At 42.7% G+C, this 19,104-nt stretch overlaps 1 protein-coding gene across 1 annotated transcript in view; it reads left to right on the top strand.

Annotated features, from left to right (window-relative positions):
- ttll12 (tubulin tyrosine ligase-like family, member 12) overlaps nt 1–19,104 on the top strand; it is a 76,640-nt gene that overhangs the window by 42,959 nt on the left and 14,577 nt on the right. The window contains exons 11-13 of the mRNA XM_086008800.1: nt 6,174–6,255; nt 9,135–9,203; nt 15,082–15,220. Coding sequence (XP_085864926.1) covers nt 6,174–6,255; nt 9,135–9,203; nt 15,082–15,220 — 290 coding nt within the window. The remainder of the gene's footprint in view (nt 1–6,173; nt 6,256–9,134; nt 9,204–15,081; nt 15,221–19,104) is intronic.

Genomic DNA, 19,104 nt, shown 5'->3' with positions numbered 1-19,104 from the left:
ATAGCTGATCTCAGCCAGGTCAGCTACAATTGGCTTTGGTACTCCTGAATTATGGAGGAGAAATCAGCAAGAGAGAGAGTGATAAAACACACACTGCTTCAGGAATGGAGAGTGAATTGGCAGGAAAGGATGGGGAAAGGGAAGGGCAATATCTAGCACCAAAGCATGGCAGGGCATGAGCAAGAGGGACAGAGATGTACTTTAAAGAGCCACTTCACATGTTCAGTTTGCCAAAACTGACCAGTAACCTGCCCCAAATCATTTGCAAGTGAAATTTTCTAGCCCTATTTACTGACTGACTTTATAAAACACAGAATGTCCTGTGAAACATCTTAACTGCTCTAATAGCAGCTTTTGTTATATTTACATATCCCTATTCTCCGGAGAGGAGTTTTCTTTTAATCTGTACAAGTATTTCTGCTCAAGTCAAATTGGTCCTTGCACATGGCAAGTTAGCCAACTTGGTTCTGTCCTACCACATACCCTTCTTATGACTTTAGGAGCATTGTGCTACATGATGTGTAGGCTGTGCTCTGTTAAGGCTACAAAGTCTCATTGCTGCTCAGTAAACATCAGGTTCATACAGAGGTCAATTCTGCTGTTGTAATTTGAGCACTGGGTGAGTTCATGCAGAAGTCAATGAAGAGATCTCCCATACCCTGGCTCTGGTATTCTGTGTAACTTGAGAGTCCCTTTATTTATTATACTTTTGTTTGACTCATGACACAAAATTGAGTGGACAGATACTGTGTTCTACATATATCATTTTTATGCCAACATATCTTCTAAGGTTCTGCTTACGATAAGTCAGAAAATGTACAGTTTTGTAAGTAACACGTTGTATTACTCATGCTAAAGCGTCAACGTATTCTGTTGAGGATGAAAATTCTAATGGATAAGTAAACACACATTGAGTTGATATAAAGGTCAACTAAGAGGCCGCAGACTTTCTGGCTGTGGTACTTTATGTTGCCGGAGAGTTTGTATATTCCAAATGACTGCCTTTATACTTTTTTTCAAGTAAGACACAGAAATTTGCGTAAGTCTCTGTGTGGTGGACAGGAAGTGTGAAGATACATAAAACTTCTTTATAAAATGGATTTCTTGTGACGTTGCTCATCAAAACCTGGAGCATGTGGTCCCAGTCTTACATGCCTCCTTCATGTTGCTGCTTCTCTTTCTCTCAATTCAATTCAATTCAATTCAAATCGCTTTATTGGCATGACAAGGTACATCTTATGTTGCCAAAGCATCGAAAAAACATTTATGGTTGAACACATAAACGCAGATCTATCCATACAGTGTATAAACAGATATATCCCTGAGTGTATAAATATATATTCATATAATTTGTATATACTCTATTCTTAGATTTAATGGTTGTCCCTCTGTTTATGGCAAGCTGTAACGTACTGTGCTGCTAAGGTTACACAATTTCTCTGTTCCCCTAATAGGTATGGGAGTTTTTGGTCATCATTCAAATTTTTGAATTCAGGGCATATTTTTGTGAATTTTGGGTAGAAATTCCCCCTTATGCCCTGATATTTTCCACAAGCTGTGAGGAAGTGCATCTCTGTCTCCACCACTCCCTGACTGCAGTGAGAGCATATCCTGTCCTCTCTTGTCAGCCAGGTTTGTCTGTGTCTGCCTTTTTCGATAGCCAGGCTATGCTCACTAAGTCTGTACATAGTCAAGGTTTTTCTCAATTTGCTATCTTTTACCGTGGTCAGGTATTCAGCCATGTTGTATTGTCTGTTTAGGGCCAAGTAGCAATTGAGTTTGTTTTGGGTTTTTGTTGTTTCTGCCCAATATGACATTTTTCCTTTGGCTTAGTGACAATTGTGTTGGGTCGAATTCTCTGTGCTACGATGTCACTGTCCTGCTTCGCTCTCTCCTCTTCTTTCTATCATCTTTCTCCCTCCCTGCCCTCTTTTCTCTTTTTTCTGTTTCTCTCTTTTTTTTCTTTTTTGGGTGGGAGCTGGTGGGTGTTTTGAGAAAGGAAGTCATCTCGGGTGAAGAGAACAAATAGGGATGGGCATGAGGGAAGATGGACAGAGGACACTGGCAGTCTGAAAGCGCAGAGGCAGTGGATGAGTCGAGAAAGGTGGTGGAGAAGTAGTAATAAGTGTCGTCAACATGCATGTGAAAGCTGACCCCATCTCTTCCATCATCCCCCTTCTTCCACCCCTCCCTCCTTTTCTCCTCTCTTATCCTCCCTTTCTCACTCCTCCCCATTCTCACAAACTCCCTCTCTCCTCTTCCCACCTCTCCCACCCAATCTCTCCTTTTCCCTCCTCGCATTCTCTCCTCCCTGACCACAGTCCTTCTCCCATCCTTCATCCCTCTCTCCCCTTCATCTCTGCCCGAGAATGGGCTCGGGTCTGGAGTGGCCCAGCAAAATGTCCACCGGGAATTTTGGTTACATAGGCATGACAAAGATTAGGAGAGACATGTCCTGGTCATAAACCGAGCACAGGAAGTAGGTCACAAGAGATTCCAAAGTTGAAATCTGAGGTTCTCTGGTGGGATGAAGTTGACTTGTAGACACGGTGAAGTAAGATTGGAGCATCAATGAGTCAGTGTCCAGGTTGTAGAGAGGGAGTGAACCCAAGAGCTGTTGGAGAGGCAGAGTATCAGTATGACATGCATGGTGGCTTCCTCTAAGATAGAGTCCATCATCAGAAAAGTCATTTGATGCTTCAAGGTGAAGTTCATCTTTGCTTTCCTTACAAGTTCAGCATGTCACAGAGTCTCTCATACTTGATTAACTGGCAGCTGCCATCCTTGATCTCTGCAATCTGCCATCCTTGATCTCTGCAGCCTGCCATCATCTGCCCAAGTCGTCACAATTTCTCTTTCTTTTCTCTCTCTCATTATTTCTTTACTCCACGTGAAAAGTGATCCTCCATGGCTAACTAAAGAAGTTAAGGATAGTATTAGATTAAAAGAAGAGGCTTATAATGTTACAAAGAATAGTAGGAAGCCTGAGGATTGGAAGAGCTATAGAAACCAGCAAAGGATGACCAAAAAATTGATAAAAAGGGAGAAAATAGAATGAGAGTAAACTAGCAAGAAATACAAAAACAGATTGTAAGAGCTTCTACAAGTATGTAAAAAAGAGAGTAGCAGAAGTAAGAGTAGAAAAAGTAAGTCCCTTAGAGGCTGAGGTGTGAAATTATAATGGGCAATAAGGAAATGGCAGAGACTTTAAACAAATATTTTGTATCTGTCTTCACTGTAGAAGACACACAAACATATCAAAAATAATGGGGAATCAAGGGGCTAATAAGAGTGAGGAACTTAAAGTAATTAATATCAGTAGAGAAAAAGTACTTGAGAAACTAATGGGACTAAAAGCTGACAAATCCCCTGGACCTGACGGCCTACATCCTGGGGTTCTGAAAGAGGTGGATACATTGGTTATGGTCTTCCAAAATTCCCTAGATTCTAGAATGGTCCCAGCGAATTGGAAGGTAGCAAATGTAACACCGCTATTCAAGAAAGGAAGGAGAAAAAAACAGGTAACTACAGGCCAGTTAGCCTGACATCAATTGTTGGGGAAAATGCTGGAATCCATTATTGAGGAAGTGGTAACAGGGCACTTAGAAAATCATAATATGATTAGACAGAGTCAACGTGGTTTTATGAAAGGTAAATTGTGTTTAACAAATTTATTAGTTTTTGAGGATGTAACTAGCAGGGTAGATAAAGGGAAACCAGTGGATGTAGTATATTTGGATTTCCAAAAGGCATTCGATAAGGTGCCACATAAAAGGTTGCTACACAAGACAAGGGCTCATGGGGCTGGGGGTAATAATTAGCATGGATAGAGGATTGGTTAACAGACAGAAAGCAGAGAGTAGGGATAAATGGATCATTTTCAGGTTGGCAGGCTGTAACTAGTGGGGTGCCGCAAGGATGAGTGCTTGGGCCTCCGCTATTTACAATCTATATTAATGACTTAGATGAAGGGACCGAGTGAAATGTTCCAAGTTTGCTGACAATACAAAGCTAGGTGGGAAAGTAAGCTGTGAGGAGGACACAAAGAGCCTGCAAAGGGATATAGACAGGTTAAGTGAGTGGGAAATAAAGTGGCAGATGGAGTATAATGTGGGGAAATGTGAGGTTATTCTCTTTGGTAGGAAGAATAGAAAAACGGAATATTTTTTAAATGGTTATAAACTATTAAATCTCTCAATTCAGAGAGATTTAGTTGTCATGAGTTGGCATGCAGGTACAAGAAGCAATTAGGAAGGCAAATGGCATATTAGCCTTTATTGCAAGGAGGTTGGAGTACAAGAGTAAAGAAGTCTTACTACAATTGTACAGGGCCTTGGTGAGACCACACCTGGAGTACTGTGCACAGATTTGGTCTCCTTACCTGAGAAAGGACATGCATGCCTTCGAGGCGGTGTAACAAAGGTTCACTAGATTGATCCCTGGGATGAGAGGATTGTCCTGTGAAGAGGAATTGAGTAGATTGGGCCTATACTCTGGAGTTTAGAAGATCAGAGGCGATCTCATTGAAACATATAAGATTCTGAGGGGGATTGGCAGGGTAGATGCTGAGAGGTTTTTTCCCTTGGCTGGAGAGTCTAGAACTAGGGGACATAGTCTCAGGATAAGGGGACGGCCATTTAAGACTGAGGTGAGGATTTTCTTCACTCAGAGGGTTGTGAATCTTTGGAATTATCTACTCCAAAGGGCTGCGGATGCTGAGTCATTGAGTATATTCAAGGCTGAGATATAGATTTTTGGACTCGAGGGGAATCGAGGAATATGGGGATCCGATGGGAAAGTGGAGTTGAGGTCAAAGATCAGACATGATCTTATTGAATGGTGGAGCAGGCTCAAAGGGCCGTATGGCCTTCTGCTCCTAATTCTTATGTTCTTAAGTTCTTTAATCCCATCTTGTTTTCAATGGCTGGAATTCTGCTCACATTTGAATTCCTGGTCTCCTCTGTCATCAGCACTGCGTTGCTCTGCTGGATTGTACTGTATGCCTTGAAAGAAAATATTTAAATATAACTCTTCCAAATCCTTTCTGTGGAAAAATGGTTTACAGTTCCAAAACCTGACACCAATAATGGTAAATCTAATTTACTATGTTAGTAAAATCACAAAGTTCTCGAGGCCCATTGCCATGACTGTTTCTGCAGCACATGACTGGGAGGAAAGGGTGAGGGCAGTTGGGTCAAATACTGTTGTGGACCATAAAAAAGAACTTGCGTTTATACAGATCCTTCGGATTTCCCAAACCACTTTACACCCAATGGATTACTTTTGAACTGCAGTCACTTGTTGTTTGGGCAAAAGAGGCAGCTAATTTGTGTGCAACAAGGTCCCACAAACAGGGTTTCGACCTGAAACGTTGACTCTATTTCTCCATGGATGTTGCCTGGCCTGCTGAGTTTTTCTAGCATTTTCTGTTGTTATTTCCGATTTCCAGCATCCGCAGTATTTTGCTATTGGACCAGTTAAACTGTTTCTGTTGGTATTGGTCCAGTGAAGTATGTTGGTTACAACTCCTTGTTCATTCTTGATTACTGCAATGAGATCTTTTATTATCTGCCTTAGCAGCAGATGGTATCTCAGTGCATTGTCTTACCTTGAAGGCAGCACTCCAACAATACTCTTTCAGTATTGCACTTAAATAACAGCCTAGATCATGTGATCATGTCCATAGTGACATATGAACCCATAACCTTTCACTCGGAAGCAAGAATGCTACCTAAACTGACACCTTGTGAAGAGGCGGAAAGGTGATGCGGGATAGCAGGAGAGGCAACAGGGAACCATCGGGTAATGGAGCCAATTTTAATAGGCCTGAGGTATGAAGAAAGTGCTAGATGCCTTGGATACAGATCTGGTGAGGCTCATTGGGAGGTAGGGACAACACATTGGTAAGTTTAAGTATGACAAACCGGTTTGATTAAAAAAGTTACAGGATGTGAATGTCACTTTAGATTAGAAATATTTAATGTTATGATGTAAACATACTGAGTTCATTTTGAAGTGGCCATCAATAGGCATTGCAGTACAGCATGCAATTTGAGACGTTCTAAAACAGGTTACACTTCATTCATACACATGCAACACACCAAAACAGTAACCGGCCCATTTATTTGCGTGGGATATTTTAAAGTATGGACAATATTTTGTTAATTTTCCAGGCCCTTCTCCTTGGATCATTTTGATGATTATCAGAAGCACTTTACAGTGATGAACTATGTTGATGAAACCCGACTTAAGCAGGTAAGAGAAGTTCTTTTTGAATTTGATTATAAACACTAGTCGTGAATTTTGTGGTTTTCTATGTTTTTCTTGGTTTTTTTTCCCCTCACTCGCCAATTTTCTCTGGTCTCCTATTCATTGGAATATGGTTCCACGAGAAGTGGATGCAATCTGGACCTTGGCACAAGGTCCATGTGACCCTTGACCTCCAGTGTGAGCAGGCTATTTGGCCTTGAAGAATCACAGCTATACCCAACTATATCCTAACCCACATCTTCTCCAGCACTTCTAGCAGGAGTTGCTAGGTAGTGATCATGAGCAAAAACCACAGCAGAATGGTTTCTTTGCCCAAACCATTGCAGTCGTCTTTCTTGGATCTTCTGTATCAGCAGTGTTTCTTGTCCAAACTACATCCTTATTATAATCATTCTTCATTCTTTGTATCCTGGATTCTCCCAGTATTCCTCTCGACCAACTCATCCCTGCTATTAGTATCTTTTGCTCATCACCTTTTCTCATGTTCCAACATTCATATCCGTATTCTAATATTTGGATAACTATCGCTTTATAAACTTATCTTTGTTCTACCAAAATATCTTTAGCCTTCCATATCCTGCTTAATCTTCCTAAAGCAGCAGAAGCAAGTCCAATCTTTCTGTTGATGTTTTTTGCACAACTCCAGTTCTCTGACACTAACCCATCAAGGTATACAAACTTGTCCACCTGTTCAACTACATCCCCTCGAATTGTAATATGTATATCTTCCTAACGCTTCCCAAATGACATGACCTTTGTCTTTGTTAATGTGTAATCCAAATTTTCTGCTCTCCACATAGACCTCGTCAGTCAGTCTCTGCAAATCTGTTTTAGATGTTGCTGTAAGGTCACTGTCATAAAATCTGAGATTGTTTAAAATCTTGTCACAAATGTAGACTCCTCCAATGTCATCTTTTAGTGCAAGATTCATTACTGTTTCCAGTAGTAGATTAAATAAATCAGGTGACCGTGTGCATCATTGTCTCACCCACTACCACTGACTACTCAAGCCTAAACTACCAAGAGAGACTGCTACTACTAAAAGGGACAAAGAAAGGCAGCCTACTTTGAGTGACAGATGTGCCGCATGTCCCTCTTCTGTAAATCACTTCTGATGAGCATGGATGGTCTTGAAATAGCTGAGTGAGTAACCTGACTCTTCCAAGCACACCAGACTGTGGGTCTCCATTTTATGACCCACCTTGCCTATCCAGCAAAGTGCTTCACAGAATTATGAGGAGGTATGACATGTTTGTGACTGACTATGGGCTTTCTTCCTGGACCTTAGTCTTCTAAATGGCTTTACAACCCCAGTAAGGAATGCCTTGTTTGTACACAAGCCTTCATAGTGTAATTAACTTAGAAGCTTTGTGGCTTAATTAGCTTAAAAGCCTGTAGTTTAACTAGCTGAGAATCTTGCTTTCTAGCCACTTCCCAGCATTCAGTTCAACAGCTGAACTTTTCCTACACCTTTGTGCTGCCCGCCTCTTCCTTGAACAGTGCCTCAATCAGTTTTCATCGTCCCCCCCACCCCAAAACAACACCACATTCCTCCACCTGGCTGAACTTTTCCTTGAACTCCATTCACCCTCCAGATTAAAGGTGTTGCTACTGAGACCCAGGTATTTCTGCTTTTTGTAGGGTTTGTCGAATGCTCTTGTTCTAGTCCCACTTAGTCCCCCTCCCAGACCTCCTTTTATTGTTGCACTGATAACTGTGGTGCTGAGAATTTCATTAACTGTGCTTCCAATTTCTGCCTATCCCTCACCTTTTTATATGTCCATCTTCGATTTCTCTCTTCCCTTCCTGGACGTCTCCCTTTCTGTCTTGTACAGTAGGCTTTCCAATGACATCTACTGCCAGCCCACTGACTCCCACAACTACCTGGAGTATGCTTCTTCCTGCTCTGTCACCCATGCAGACTCTATTTTGTTCTCCCAGTTTCTTCATCTCCGTCAAATCTGCTCTGGAAATGTGCTCCTTTTTTTAATCAGCAGAGGATTACCCTCTGCAGTGGTGAAGAGGACCCTTGGCCAGGTCTGTCTGATCTCTCCTGCTTCTTCCCTGACCCGCTCCACATCCTCTCACAACTGTGCTGCTTTTGTTTCAGATTTCCAGCATGATTTAAAGGGATGGCTAGCTAGGATCCTTCATGTGGAGCAGCATGTGTTTGGGTGCCTTTTATACCTGGTTGATGTGGGGATGATAAAGAAATCCAGAATTGCTGTTTTGAAGAATGTAAACTACATACTGAAATAGTTGGTTAGTTCCATGGTACTTGTGGTTTTTTAAGGTTTATACCAGATCATAATCAGTGGTCTGTCAGCACTCCGATTCTATAGCAAAAATAATTGCAGATTTGGTCGAAGCAGTACCTTGGTGTTGAGTAGTAATTTTCGCTGATTATCCACGTAGCTATCACCAGTTATTAAAGTTACTGTGTTCACCGCACCCTGATCTCAATAATGACATGGTCAGAGAGTGAAAATACATGAAACAGATTAAGGATTATCCTTGATTTGGTTCTGACGAAAGGTCATCGACCTGAAACGTTAACTCTGTTTCTCTCTTCACAGATGCTACCTGACCTGCTGAGTATATCCAGCATTTTCTGTTTTTTTTTCAGTATTCCAGCATCTGCAGTATTTTGCTTTTGTAAGGATTAACCTAGTGTTTGTGCCAAAGAACTTGATCTGCTTTAAATTGATGGGATTGCAGTAATCCAATGCAGTGAATTTCGTATTCCAATAAGTATTGTTTCTTCCCTCCACAGCATCAATGTTATGTTGTATTTTCCCTTTGTTGTATTAACATACTGGCTGTGACGTACTGGTTTTAATTACTGAATTGTTAATTATTCATAGGTCCACTACAATGAGTTCATTCCAATGTTTGAGAAGCAATACCCCAAGTATTCGTGGAAGAATACGGAGGTGGGTTCCAGTGATTGCATCTTTTGTGAGTCTTATTACGGTGACACGTTTCTAAAATGTATTCATTGGGCTTTTGTTGTTGTACAGCCAATTAAGCAGTGAATTAGGTTACTTACCTAAATTAGGAAACATCACCACCAAGTGGAGGCGAAAAATGATTTGTATCAGGAGGGAGGGCTACAGATTTCTGGGGCAGGAGGGACTTGTACAAGCTGGACGGGTTGCACCTGAATAGGGCTGGGCCCAGTGTCCTTGTGAGGAGATTAACTGGTGCTGTGGAGGAGGGTTTAAACTCGTTTGGCAGGGGGAGTAGCACCAGGATGTAGCAGCAGGGAGGAAAGACAAGGTGCATAGAAAACTAGGAGGGACAAACCGCAACAGAACAAAAGAGTGCAGAAACAGCAGGAATTAGATGGAGGGAACAAGCAAAGCCGACTAGCATGGTGTTGGAATTAATGTGTTAATTTGAGGAGTATTACAAATAAGGTTGACAGGTTACAGGCGCAAGTTGCCACGTGGAGTTATGATATAGTGGCTATAACGGAGACCTGGCTTAAACATGGGCAGGAATGGGAACTAAACATTCCTGGCTACAATGTATTCAGGAGGGATAGGGAAATAAAAGAGACAGGGTGTGGTGGGGGGTGGCGGCAGTATTGATCAAGGATAGTTCGATAGAGGGACGATATACTAGAGGGTTCAAAGACTGAATCTATTTGGTTAGAGTTAAGTAATGGAGTAGTTACATTTCTGGGTGTTTATTATAGATCCCCAAATAGTGAGAAGGAGCAAATCTGTAGGCAAATTTCAGAGAAATGTAAGAATAATAGAGCAGTAATAGTAGGGGATGTCAATTACCCCAATACAGATTGGGTAAAAAAAGAGAAAAGGGGAAGGAGGGTGAAGAATTCCTAAAATGTGTACAGGAGAACTTCCTTAATCAGTAAGTTTCTAGCCCAAAGAGGAAGGAAGCAGTGCTAGATCTAGTTCTGGGGAATGAATTGGAGCAAGTGGAGTGTGTTGCAGTGGGAGAACATCTGGGTAATAGTAATCATAATATAATTAGGTTTAAAGTAGTTATGGAAAGGGACAAAGAAAAATCAATGGTGAAAATACCTAATTGGAAGAGAGCCAATATCAGTGATTTAAGATGGGATCTAGCACAGGTGGACTGGAAACAAAGATTGGCCAGGAAAACAGTAAATGAGGAATGACAGACCTTCAAGGCAGAGATAATTTGGGCATAAACCAAGTATATTCCCATGAGGAGGAAAGATGGAGCATCCAAAGCTAGTTCTCCCTGGATGACGAAGGAAGTAGAGGTTTAAATAAAACAAAAAAAGAGAATTATGACAAGTGTCAGGTATAGAATACAGTCGAAAACCAGGCAGAATACAGTGGGAAATTGAAAAAGGATATAAGAAGAGTAAAGATATTGGATAGGATAAAAATAGATAGAAAGGAGGTGGTAAATAGAATGGTATCACTCAAAGTTAACAAGTCACTCGGTCCACATGGGATTCATCCTAGGTTGCTGAGGGAAGCTAGGGTGGAGATAGTAGAAGCTCTGACCACAATCTTTCAATCCTCCTTGAATATGGGAGTGGTGCCAGAGGACTAGAGGATTGCAAATGTTACACCCTTGTTCAATAAAAGGGGAGAGTGATAAACTTGGTTTTATTATCTGGGACGTTAAACAGGCCAAACCAGTCTAACGTCAGCGGTGGGAATTAGAGACCATTGTCAAGGACAAAATTAATTCTCATTTGGAGAAGCATGGGTTAATAAGGGACAGGCAGTACGGATTTGTTGAAGGCAGTTCGTGCCTGACTAACCTGATTGAGTTCTTTGATGAAGTAACAGAGTCGGTTGATGAAGGTAATGCGGTAGCTGTTGTACAGGAAACTTTGTATTATCCGGAGGTTAACTGTCTGGAATGCTCGAGCCACCGGCAAAAATCAGGAGCCGTTTCGTTAGGTTTTTTTTTGTTGCGTTTTTTTCACCAGTCAGGCTCTGCAAGGTCTCGCTGAAGCTGTTGCTAAGTTACAGAGACGCTTGCAAGGTACTGACGACTGTTTAGAAGCTGTTGCTAAGCAGCACGGTGGCATAGTGGTTAGCACTGTTGCCTCACAGCGCCAAGGACCCGGGTTCGAATCCGGCCTCGGGTGACTGTCTGTGTGGAGTTTGCACATTCTCCCCGTGTTTGCGTGGGTTTCCTCCGGGTGCTCCGGTTTCCTCCCACAGTCCAAAGATGTGCGGGTTAGGTTGATTGGCTATGATAAATTGACCCTTAGAAAGAAAGTTGGGGTGTGGAACTTAATTGGTCAGCTTTTTCAAAGAGCCGGCACAGGCACGATGGGCTGAATGGCCTCCTTCCGTGCTGTAAGATTCTATGATTCTATCATTTCCCTGTTTTTTTTTTTCTTAACAGTTTTTCAGTGTTTCCAGCTTGTGCTTTTTCATGTTCTTTGTTTCATTCATGCTTTTGTCATCTCCAAACTTGACTATTCCAATGCTCTCCTGGCCGGCCTATCATCCTCCACCCTCCATGAACTTCAACTCATCCAAAACTTGTACCTTATCCTGCACCAAGTCCCACTCACCCATCACCTACCGCATTTTTCTTTGGGGAGGTTCAGATTTGCACTACCCTCTGAAAAGGTGCTTCCTGACTGCACTCCTGAATGGCCTAGCTCTAATTTTTAAGATTGTGCCCCCTTGTTCTGGATTCCCCCACCAGAGGAAATAGTTTCTCTGTATCTACCCTATGAATCCTTTTGTAATTTTAAACAAGGCTCTGTACAACTGAAACATAACTACCACCTCTTTGTATTCAAGCCCCCCTTGAGATAAAGACCAGTGTTTCATTAGTCTTTTTGATTACTTTTTGTACTTGTGCACCAGCTTTTAATGTGTACATAGACACCCAAATATCTTTGCTACTCTATAGTTCCTAGTTTCTCACCATTAAGCAGAGGCAGCTGAACGGATGGTCTCAATCTTAGTGACAAAGAAATCCATGAGCGTATTGGACTTGTTGGAGGTGAGGGGGCAGGGAAGAGGGAATTAAGAAGACAATTGGTAGTGAAGAAGAAAAGCCAAGGGGTTTTCTTTGCATTCCAGGGTAATACTGGAGTAGTGAGCAGTTTAGCAGAGGAGAGCAGGACCCGATAGTTTTCCAGCCAGATCTAACGATGAATGGCTAAGCCAGTTGTCCGCCATAAACGGCAGATGGCAGTGAAGTCCAGGAGTTGAGAAGCCAAATTGGAGCAGAGTTCCAGGCATTGAAAGGGCTCAGTGAAACAAAGAACAAGCAGGGTTGGAGGATGGGCAATGGACTCAGCATAGGTAACTTAAAACTTGTAGTTTAAAACTTGTAGTTTGGGCTAAAATGCACCCACTGTTCGAGACAGGGATTGTAAACAGTGGAAGAGGAGATTGTTGGGGGAGGATGGCACCGGATAGCCAAGGATAGAGTTCCAGATCAAAGAAGCTCAGTAAGAAACTGCCAACCATCTTGAAAAAAATAATTTGCAGCGTACTGATAAACTGTCCTAGCAACACAAAATACCTTATTCATACAGGTGTCAGAATGTCTGTAGCCTCTGACTGAATTTACAATCTTCGTACTTCAATAAAAAAGTAGATATTTCATACTGGGTTATCATTGACTACAAAATAACGGCAATTGAAAAATCAAGATGACTCCTCTCACCAAATTGCAATAAATTTTAATTAACCTTGCTCTGTGTTTCCTTAATAACATAATGGCCCAGAAATTCGGGTCGGGGGCTTCCCGCAGGTGTAAGCCCCCGATCTACACTTACCTTGCGTGCCGGCCGTTGTGCTGTGGGCCCCCGTGGCATTCCGATCCTGGGCCTGGTCCAGCTGCCGGCGCGCAGTGCTTGCGTATCCCAGGGGCGCAGTTAGTTCGATGCGTCCCCTGGGATCACGTGGGCCATGGGGAGCCAATCGGAGCAGGGAATGCTCCATTCATAAGTCTGACAGGAAGACCTGTCAAATCTTAGAAATACTACAGGCCACATAACATCACTAAATCTTCAAATTAATTTTTTTTAAATCACATTTTTTAAATAAACTATAAATTACATGAAATAACTATTTTAAACAATAATTTAAATTTTTGAAAAAAATAATTTTATTTTCTAACGGGGTTAAAAATAAACTTACCTTTAAAGTATTTAAAAATAATAAACCTGTGGAAAAAATGTTTTAATTTTAATTAATTCACCACTTACCTTGTAAAAAGCAGGCCTTGCGCCTGCTTTTTATATGTCTAACTTCTGGAGATTTACCCTCCCGGGAAAACCTGTTTATATAAAAAAAAACACGAAGTTCGATGTGCACGCGCAGCCTCTCCCGCGCACGCGTTCGACCTCTGAACCCCTGCTTTCAGGGGAACGGAAGTGCCGGTTTCCCGCGCATGCGCAGTGCATGCAGAAAACCGGCACTTCCATTGGGCCTACGGGTGAGTACCCCATGCGTACTCACTCGTGGAGACCCGAATTTCTGGGCCAATTTATGTGGCCTTGAAGGGACACAGCCTCACTTTAGCAGAATCATTTGTAGTTCGGCAGGATACCATCCAGCTTACCATGAACAATGCCATGGGAGATGCCTTCTATCTAGTGCATAAGTTTGATTGCATCCGATTGACTCAATATCATATTCAGAAACAAATCACAGTTGAACAATCTTTCAAAGAGTAATATAAACATTGAAAGCTCATCTTGCCCTTTTCCCAAGAGGAGAGGCTGGGGGTTTCGCTGCAGTTGCCAATCTAAAGTCAAACCACAACAGCATTTTAATCGGCCTCGGAACATGCCTATTTGAAGTACTTTGTTACAGCGAGTACATTTTGTGCCTAAAAGGACAGACTAAGTTAAACGCAGCTCCATTTTAGTAGCTAATAGATTTGCTGAAGACTTTAGTTCCTTCATGGAATTTGCTGAAAAAATAACGCGTGTGAATTACGCACAGCGTTATTGGTGTGCGAATCAGCCAGCATCTTGTGGCGAGGAAGAGATACCCGTGAATTGCGAATCACCAAAAGTTACTGGATGATTTGCGCCACTCCACCATTAGCTTTGCAAAAACGACATCTCGCCCTTAACCTCCCCATGAGTTTCATGAAGTTGCTGCATTTGCACATTAATTGCCCATTAAACACACCACAGAAAGTGAAGTCTAGTAATTAATAGAGTAAGTACCCTTTTAACGACATGATAATTGTTACTGATTGCCAATCAACCTCTGGCCTAGATAATGAACAATTAAGTGTGGCATTTCATTCCTTCAGGTAATGAATTGTTGGAGATTATTCAAATGTTAAATTTAAAATAAATTATTTTCTTTTTTCTCTCTCGCAATCCTTTCTTTCTTTCTCTCTTATTTCCCTTCCTTTACCTGATTGACATTGAATTCATCCATTCTAATTCACCCTCCTCTCAGTTCCTCTTTTATTTATCACTCCTTTAATTTCATTGGTTAAGGAGATACACTGTTGGCCCTGTTGTTCACCAAGTTCGCAGATGCCCCATTGCCCTCACTGCGCTGTTATCAGCTCGCACTTCCAGCAATTTACAGGACAAAAATGTTTTGAGCTGAAGGGCGCAGGAAAAGGTCTAACTAACTGGGCATGTCACGAGATGCCCTGCTTCAGCAAATTCCGGCCCATTGTATTCTGCATTGTAATGCTAATAACATAAAACGGGGTGGCCTCTGACTTAATAGGAGCAAAATCACAGGAGATCCATTGTGTTCCAGAAGATGTTGATTGCTATTGTAAACTAGATGAGTTACTTTCTTTATGGTTTTTCTTTTTGCATAATTTGTTACATTGACATTTTGGTTACAGGAAGAAATACATAAATCATTTGTCGAACTGTTTCAAGTAGCTACTGCCAAACCTGCCCCCTTTGGTATCTGCAATTATCCGTCATCCCGAGCAATATATGCTATTGACCTCATGTTGAAATGGGATACAGACAGTGACGGTAAGTGTTCTTTTTCTTGGATCTTGTAGTTAGTACAGGACCCATTACAACCATCAAGTCAACTGCAAAACCAGAATGTAGAGGAGCATTCTTTGGTCCTTCAGGTATCTTGGCATGAGCAGAAATACATTCCCATGAATAAAAATCACCTGACCAAGCTACTGAGAAATCCACACAAGCAGAGATTTTCTTCCCCAAAATGAAATACACACTTTTTTCCCTGTAGGAACATGGCCTACTTAACCAAATCCAGAGAGATTTGATGCAGTTTGGCAAGAAGCAATGCTTAGGAACCACCAAGTGTGTGTAGGTGTACTGCTGCAGTCTACCAGCCTAGAGCACTGGTGAGCTTCCTACTGCTTGTCCAGCTAGGCCCACCCTACCTGTTCGAGCACCGACTTACAGGGTTGCTTGGAGCTGAGTGAAAAGAATCCCAGATCTGATTAATGAGTGAAGTTGGTTAGTCAATCAGCAGCAGCGCTCTGGAGTACTATGGACCTATGTGGCTCAGGTATTGTATTACCAATTTGGTCTTCCAGAGAAAGAAAAAAATGATTTGCATTATATAAGTGTTGTGGTTGATGAGCATAGAAACATAGAAGATAGGAGCAGGAGTAGGCCATTCGGCCCCTCGAGCCTGCTCCGCCATTCAATGAGATCATGGCTGATCATCCAAATTCAGTACCCTGTTCCTGCCTTCTCTCCATATCCCTTGATCCCTTTAGCCTTAAGAAATATATCTAACAACTCCTTGAATATATTTAATGAATTGGCCTCTACTGCCTTCTGTGGTAGAGAATTCCACAGGTTCACCACTCTCTGGGTGAAGAAATTCCTCCTCATCTCTGTCCTAAATGGCTTACCCCTTATCCTTAGACTGTGACCCCTGGTTCTGGACTCACCGACCATCGGGAACATCCTTCCTGCATCTAGTCTGTCTAGTCCTGTTAGAATTTTATAAGTTTCAATGAGATCCCCTCTCATTCTTCTAAACTCCAGCGAATATAAGCCCAATCGACCCAATCAAAATACCTTGATCGCTCCGACCGAAGGGGCCTCGCACAACAAGATTGCTAATTAATCCTTTCTCATGACATAATACCCAGTCTAAGATGGCCTGATGTCTAGTTGGTTCCTCCACGTATTGGTCCAGGAAACCATCCCGTATACAGTCCAGGAATTCCTCCTCCACAGTATTGTTACTAATTTGGTTAGCCCAATCTATATGTAGATTAAAATCACCCATGATAACTGCTGTGCCTTTATTGCACGCTTCTCTAATTTCCCTTTTAATGCCATCCCCAACCTCTGCATTACTGTTTGGAGGTCTGTATACCACTCCCGCTAACGTTTTCTGCCCCTTGGTATTTCTCAGTTCTATCCATACAGATTCCACATCATCAGAGCTAATCTCCTTCCTTACAATTGTGTTAATCCCCTCTTTAACCAGCAATGCTACCCCACCTCCTTTTCCTTTTTGCCTATCTTTCCTGAACATTGAATACCCCTGGATGTTGAGTTGCCAGCCCTGGAGCCATGTTTCCATAATCCCAATCATATCCTATTCGTTTACCTCTATTTGCGCAGCTAATTCATCCACCTTATTATGAATGCTCCTCGCATTAAGACAGAAAGCCTTCAGGCTTGTTTTTTTAACGCTTTAGACCTTTTAGAATTATTATTTACTGTGGCCATGTTTGATTTAAACCCTTGATTTCTCTGACTGCCACTTTTGTTTTTCTCCTTTCTGTCTTTTGCTTTTATCCTTGTATCCCTTTCCTCTGACTCCCTGCTCAGGTTCCCAACCCCCTGCCATTTTAGTTTAAACCCTCCCCCAGAGCACTAGCAAATACTCCCCCTAGGACATCGGTCCCGGCCCTGCACAGGTGTAAACCATCCGGTTTGTACTGGTCCCACCTCCCCCAGAACCGGTTCCAATGTCCCAGGAAGTTGAATCCCTCCCCCTTGCACCATTCCTCTAGCCACGTATTCATCTGAAATATCCTTCTATTTCTACTCTGACTAGCACGTGGCACTGGTAGCAATCCTGAGATCACTACCTTTTGAGGTCCTATTTTTTAATTTACCTCCTAACTCCTTATATTCAGCTTTTAGGACCTCATCCTGTTTTTTACCTATATCGTTGGTACCTATATGTACCACGACAACTGGCTGTTCACCCTCCCCTTCCAAAATGTTTTGCAGCCGCTCTGAGACATCCTTGACCCTTGCACCAGGGAGGCAACACACCATCCTGGAGTCTTGTTTGCGGCCGCAGAAACGCCTATCTATTCCCCTTACAATAGAATCCCCTATTACTATAGCTCTACCCCTCTTTTCCTCCTGTCCTGTGCAGCAGAACCACCCCTGGTGCCAGGAAGTTGTCTGCTGCTGCTTTCCCCTGATAAGCCATCCCCCTCAGCCGTATCCAAAGTGGTATATATGTTTTGAGAACGGGATGACCACAGGGGACCCCTTCAGTCCCTGCCTGCGCCTACTACTCTGCCTGGTGGTCACCCATTCCCTTTCTGCCTGTGCAGTCTTTACGTGCGGTGTGACCAACTGATTAAACATGATATCCACGACGTCCTCAGCATCGCGAATGGTCCAGTATGTGTCCAATCGCAGCTCCAGCGCCGCAATGCGGTCTGCCAGTAGCTGCACCTGGATACACTTCCTGCACACATGGTCGTCAGGGACACAGGCAGTGTCCCTGAGTTCCCACATAGTGCAGGAGGAGCATACCACGGGGCCGAGCTCTCCTGCCATGAATTACCCTTTAATTAACTCAGCGGCGACTTCAGTCCGGGTACAATGATCGCTTTATTCAAGTGCACACAGGGAGAAGTCTCTTTTCCACAGGGTCAAGAGAATTTTGATTCTACAGCAAGCAACAGCTACTTTTATGCATGTACACATTTACTTAGAAAAACCGCAGACATCGCTTTGGCTGTTGTCCTCAATACCTGCAGCAGTTACTGTCTGCCACCTGAGCTGTAGAAGCTGCCCACATCCTAGAAACATAGAAAAATAGGAGCAGGAGTAGGCCATTCGGCCCTTTGAGCCTGCTTCGCCATTCACTATTATCATGGCTGATCCTCTATTTCAATACCATATTCCCACTCTCCCCATACCCCTTGACGCCTTTTGCGTCTAGAAATCTATCTATCTCCTTCTTAAATATATTCAGTGACTTGTCTGTGGTAGAGAATTCCACAGGTTCACCACCCTCTGAGTGAAGAAATTTCTCATCTCAGTCCTAAATGTCCTACTCCGCATCCTGAGACTGTGACCCCTCATCCTAGAGCCCTCAGCCAGGGGAAAACATCCTGCATCCAGTCTGTCTAGCCCTGTCAGAATCCTCTATTCAGAGAGGTTGTCTACTTGGCTACGTTTATCTACACACTTTGTGGTTTCTGTTATCTGGGTCACAATGTTCCTAGACTCAGTTCCCCAAGCTTAGCATTTAACAATTTATGCTCCTAACATGTACCCTAACAATCCCCCCTTTTGGCCCTTGGCCAGCGCCTGGCCCAAGGCTACCACACCCATAGTTCCTCCACCTATGGAGTGTCCCAGGGATCCTCTGGGTTCCACAAGCTTCAGATAAGAGATTAGCATGTAAAGTTAAAGCACATGGTATTGGGGGTAAGGTACTGACTTGGATAGAGAACTGGTTGGCAGACAGGAAGCAAAGAGTTGGAATAAACGGGTCTTTTTCCGAGTGGCAGGCAGTTACTAGTGGGGTACCGCAGGGATTGGTGCTAGGACCCCAGCTATTCACAATATATATTAATGATCTAGACGAGGGAACTAGATTTAATATCTCCAAGTTTGCAGACGACACAAAGCTGGGTGGGCGTATGTGCTGTGAGGAGGATGCC

Source organism: Somniosus microcephalus, chromosome 16 (assembly GCF_052327205.1).
Source record: "Somniosus microcephalus isolate GS21.2 chromosome 16, FLI_Smic_1.0, whole genome shotgun sequence".
NCBI lineage: Eukaryota > Metazoa > Chordata > Chondrichthyes > Squaliformes > Somniosidae > Somniosus > Somniosus microcephalus.
Note: the sequence above shows the minus strand (reverse complement) of the source record. Positions and strands in the feature narration are given on the sequence as shown.